Below are 5,160 nucleotides of genomic sequence, written 5' to 3'. Positions count from 1 at the left end.
TGAACTACTTTGATTCCAAAGATCTGCACATTCTATTCAAACAAGGAGTCCATTTCAAACTTAGCCATAAAAATCTTTATCATTTTTTGATAATCTTGAATCCAAGAAAAAAAACAAATCTCATATCCATGGATTTAGCTAAGTCTTGGATAAAGTAGAACACAACCATCTTTTACTTAAAAGCTTCTCGACCAAGGAGTAGATATTACAACTCAAAGACACCATCTTTTTAAAGAACAGAAATGAGGTCATAAATCGAATTTAGTCATGTTAAGTAACCCCTAGGTTGCGTAATCGGTCTTCCTTTACTTTTGTCCTGCCTTGCTGACGGAAAAGGAGGACGTTTCTTTTTGCCGATGACACAATGGTTTAGCCCAATATCTACAAAAAATTGTCTGCAAAAAAATTTAGTAATAAGAAAACATAAAAGTAAATAAGCTCTTACATGTATAAATGTGAAATGTGAAGGAAAAACACGAAACTAACAGTCGCATACAAACTTTGCAATATTGAATTAAAAACCACAATCAAAACAAAGTATTGCTACTTTATTAACACAAGCGGGCGTTTAAATTTCTCTTTGCATATTAAAAGAAGACTGAGGGGCTGACATTGGTAAAACCAATTTCAAAACAGTAGCTACATTGATACACATGATATCGACCGTGGCTTGGTTTTATAAGATATATCAGTCAAGTGTTTGATAAACATCGGCTTAATCACATTATGACTTGATTATATAATTTTAAAGACTGCTTACATGTCTATATATTATAAATTTTACAAGGTTTACATGCATATAACCGATAGGTGATTACATTTCTTTGTTGTTTTGTTCAGCTCCTTGCTTCATTCATAAACACCAAATACCTTTAATGCCACCTCGATATTTTTTCGCAAAATTTTAATAATTATAGTAATTGCACAATTATGAAATGTCTTACACATAGTAAATAAACATTTTAGTTGTATTGCAAAATATGATGGGGTTAATACATGGCTTGATTGTGCCTTTTTGGTAAATGACATACCTAGTACCAAATAACATAATGTCCATTTGGTGAATTTGGTCTAAAATCTAAAAATACCGATGTTTGAATACACGTGTCATATCTGAAATCCAGTATAATGTTAACACTTTGCTTGTTCAAATTATCTTTGTAAATAATGATTCGCACTAATTATTGCAAATCTACAATTTTATTAACGGGCAATAGTGTCCCCATCCGTCCAAAAACCATAATTTATACTTTTAGTTTGGATCACTCTCAAGTAATTTATAGTTACATTTAATCTAGTTAATACCAGAACAGGTTTTTAATGCAAACACGAATGTATATTTTATATACATTCAATAAAGAAACAAATAAACACGGAGCAAATGAGACGTTTTGCACTGTATCATATATTGCAGATTTCCTTGGGAACTGACTAAAACATCTGTGCATGCGTACAATATTTTAAAGTGTTGCTTGCGTAAATTGAATGTGTTGAAAGTTATATGTTATAAGATGTTTCTTAAATATTGTTCTGTAGTTTTGAACAAATATTGACATGTCAAATTTCTCGACCACCACAACTTCTGTACTAATGGAACGATGGATTACAACTGATTACTTGCTTAAACCTCCTCATATGTTAATAAGGAGTAGCAAACTAATAAGTGTATGTTTCTTACCAATTTTCAAAATTGCTTATTGTGTTGAGTTCACTGAAAAATGCTATCTCAATTACTTTCAGGACCGATATAATGGCTGAATCGTATAAGCAGGAAACAGAAACTATATCTAAAGAGGACAGAGAAGAAGTAGAAGACGCTTTTAAAAAGGGAGGTGTTGCAGGATTACAAAATTTACTTATGTCAAAACGTGAAGAATGGAAAACCATACCTGTAAATATTGCTATTACCGGTGAGTCTGGAGTTGGGAAATCCACCTTGATAAATACCCTTAGAAACCTGACTGCAGATCACAAAGAAGGTGCAAATGCCAATGTTAAGGAAGCAACAAAGAAAGTAAATCGATATGAACACCCAGATAATAAAAATATAGTTTTCTGGGATCTCCCGGGAGTCGGAACGCCGAAGTTTCCTAAAGACGAATATTTGGAAACTGTTGCATTCGACCGGTATGACTTTTTCTTAGTTTTGGTAGTCGGAAGATGCCGGGAAGCAGACATGTGGCTTTGTGGTGAAGTAAAAAAACGCGGCAAGAAATTTTACTACGTGCGCACTCAAATGCATCTCGAGGTGTTGAAAGACAGTTTGAGCCATCCTCGCACACACGACAAGAAAAAGGTTATTCAGACAATTCGTGACGACTGTTTTGAAAACTTAGAAAAAGCAAAACTTCCTTCTGATAGGATTTTCCTAATTGACAGTTATGAAGTCCATGATACTGACTTTGATTTCGATCAGTTGTCAACATTAATTATTGATGAATTACCAAATGAAAAGAGAGAGGCGTTGACGGTTTCAATGACAGTTTTGACGAGAGGAATTATTGAACGGAAGAAGGACATACTTCAGTCAAGGATTTACAAAGTAGCTGCATTGTCAGCAGTTGGAGGAGCCGTTCCTATTCCTGGGGTCAATGCTATGTTTGATGCAGCTTTAGTAAAAGCCGAAATTGAGGAATATCGGAAACAGTTTGGATTCACTTCAAACACACATATTGGTCAATCCCGTTGTGGATTCATCCAGAGTTTTGCCTTTGATACTAGTCCCGCAAGTTTAGCACATTACATTGCAAATTTTGCAACGGATGAGGAGAATGTCAGTAAGATGAAGTTATCTATTGGAATCCGAATAATTGGGAGCATCGCCGGGGCTGCTGTTTCGTATGGAAAAACTGTACTTGTGCTCCGTAGGATTTTAGATATGTTCGCAGAGGATGTATACAAAGTAAGCGAGGAAATAGTCAATACATTCGCGCCGTCCATGTAAAGATTGATGTAGACTCGCGCAATGCAGAGTATATTGTATCATGAATGACATTTTGCTAATAAACTTTCCGGGAATATATTTCTACGTCGAAATCTTACATCAAACAAAAATATTCATATCTGAAATTTATATACATAAGAACAATAAACATACATATACTGACATATATGTATATTATAAAATGCATATCTGTCGTGTTGTTCGCTAAATATATTTATTGTACTGCACATGTGTGTAGCTCAAATACGTTTCTTGTGGTGATTTATTTTGCAATGCTTTTATCTCAACCATATTTGCCTAAATGACAGTCATTATTATGCTCATTAGGGAGGTAGGTTACCTTATTACCAGAGTAAATTCAAATCAGTTGAAGAGCAGCAAGTTTCTGTATTTATTGTAATTTAATGTTTTAACTGCTATAATCTCAAATTCGTATATCTTTGTCCCTTCGAATACAATTTTTATCCAGGTTTGAAGTACATGACTCTCTAAAGGCATCTTATATTGAAAGAAGAAGAAAAACATGGATATTTAACACTTTTCAGAGTATTTTGATTTCATTGTTATCGGTAGAAGTCTGCATAATTGATAATTTTAATAGTATGCGCGTTAGCTTTCTAATTTAAGATTAAAAATATATGTCACGGGGTTCGTGTTTCCATGGTAATGCATTTACTCTCATTTTTAAACAACTATGTATGAAAACGGGATTTTCAACGGCTTCAGTGCCATTCTGTTAATAAACTACACTGAATATTTGGGTAATATTATTAGCAAAATACCAAGCACTTTACATGGTACCCTATTTGTCTTAAAGTTTAAAGTAAGCATGGCAAATGAGCTGTTCAATATATCTTATATCTTGCTCTTTATCGTAATTTCTTAGAAAAAAGATAAATGAAATTATTTTTCTTGTTAATTTAGCTTTAAAACTTCTTATTTCTAACGTAAGTAATATTTTCATGTTTTTGCATTTATTTAAACAAATTTTACAGATTAAAATACTTACAGTAGTACACCTAGTCTGACATTTTATGCCAATGTTAAGGAAGCAACAAAGAAAGTAAATCCATATATACACCCAAATAATAAAAAAATAGTTTTTTTTATCTCCCAGGAGATGAAACACCGAAAAGAGAATATTTGGAAACTGTTGCATTCGACCGGTTGACTTTCTCTTGAAGGTTGAAATTCAACCTTATGCACTAAAAAAAAATTTCTGTACTTTTAACTTCTTGTCTTATTACAATTAAAGACCACGTACACAAGTATTGCTCCAATGTTTATGAGAACTCGGGTGTAATCTGTTTTGGTCCATCAAGAACTCTGAAGATGTTATCAAACAGCTAAAAAGCAAACACTTCAAATGCGTCATTTCTGGATTTAAATTTAAGAATCGTGAATGATAATATAGAAACGAAAATATATGATAAAAGGAACGATTTTAATTTTGAAATTGTGAACTTTCCCCATCTTGATGGAGATGTTTAGTGATTGACCCCTCTACAGTTAATTGCTACGCTCCTATTTGATGGTGCGATGACAAATAGAGTGTAAGACTCCATGATGCTTTTCTCCTAAATCCTACATACAACGGACGAAGGGAGTTGATTTTTGTCTTACAGTTTTCTTAATCTTGCCCTTAAATGTTAGGCTCTTGTTGCTCTGACTTCAGACAAGTTGTTGAGTACATTGGTGTAATATACCGTATAAGTACTTTTTCTGCGGGAACTTTATTTCTGCGTTTTCTGCGGAAGACAATAAGACCGCAGATTTAAAATCCGCAGAAAATGTTGTCCTGACATGCCGTGATACGACGATACAAGCCGCCATTATAACCCGCTTAAGTATAAGACAATGTCTGATAGCGTTCTCGGCTTTTGTCACATATGTAGCCGAATGCCGACGAAACAAGTTGAAAATTTAGTAGTAACGGTAATATAATAGAGCTGTTTTTATTATTGCTTTGCTGTTTAATAAACAATAACAACAAAACAAAGAATTTGTTTTGATTTTCGTTCACCATTTAGCAGTCAGCTGTCAGTTTCAATTTTCCTTAATTATGTGACAAACACAACCCATTGTATCCTTTGTGTCTATTGTCAACCGATCCGTCTGGTGATGGTCATGTTTACCGTTAAACAAAAGTTATCATACCGTTACAATGCACAGATGAGAATATTGCAAAATATAGATTCAGATATTTTTCATGTCTG

General features: G+C 33.5%; 1 protein-coding gene across 1 annotated transcript; it reads left to right on the top strand.

Moving 5' to 3' along the window:
* The first annotated feature begins 1,750 nt into the window (after nucleotides 1-1,750).
* Nucleotides 1,751-2,944, top strand: LOC128552478 (interferon-inducible GTPase 5-like). The gene has a single exon (XM_053533519.1). It carries the CDS (start codon nucleotides 1,751-1,753, stop codon nucleotides 2,942-2,944), a length of 1,194 nt encoding a protein of 397 aa, XP_053389494.1.
* The last annotated feature ends 2,216 nt before the right edge of the window (nucleotides 2,945-5,160 follow it).

This window comes from Mercenaria mercenaria, unplaced genomic scaffold (assembly GCF_021730395.1).
Source record: "Mercenaria mercenaria strain notata unplaced genomic scaffold, MADL_Memer_1 contig_2832, whole genome shotgun sequence".
Classification (NCBI taxonomy): Eukaryota; Metazoa; Mollusca; class Bivalvia; order Venerida; family Veneridae; genus Mercenaria; species Mercenaria mercenaria.
The sequence above is the reverse complement of the archived record's forward strand: the minus strand, read 5'-3'. Positions and strand labels throughout refer to the sequence as shown.

Coding starts and splice junctions, on each gene's coding strand:
- LOC128552478 (XM_053533519.1), top strand. CDS start 1,751: ATGGCTGAATCGTATAAGCAGGAAACAGAAACTATATCTAAAGAGGAC.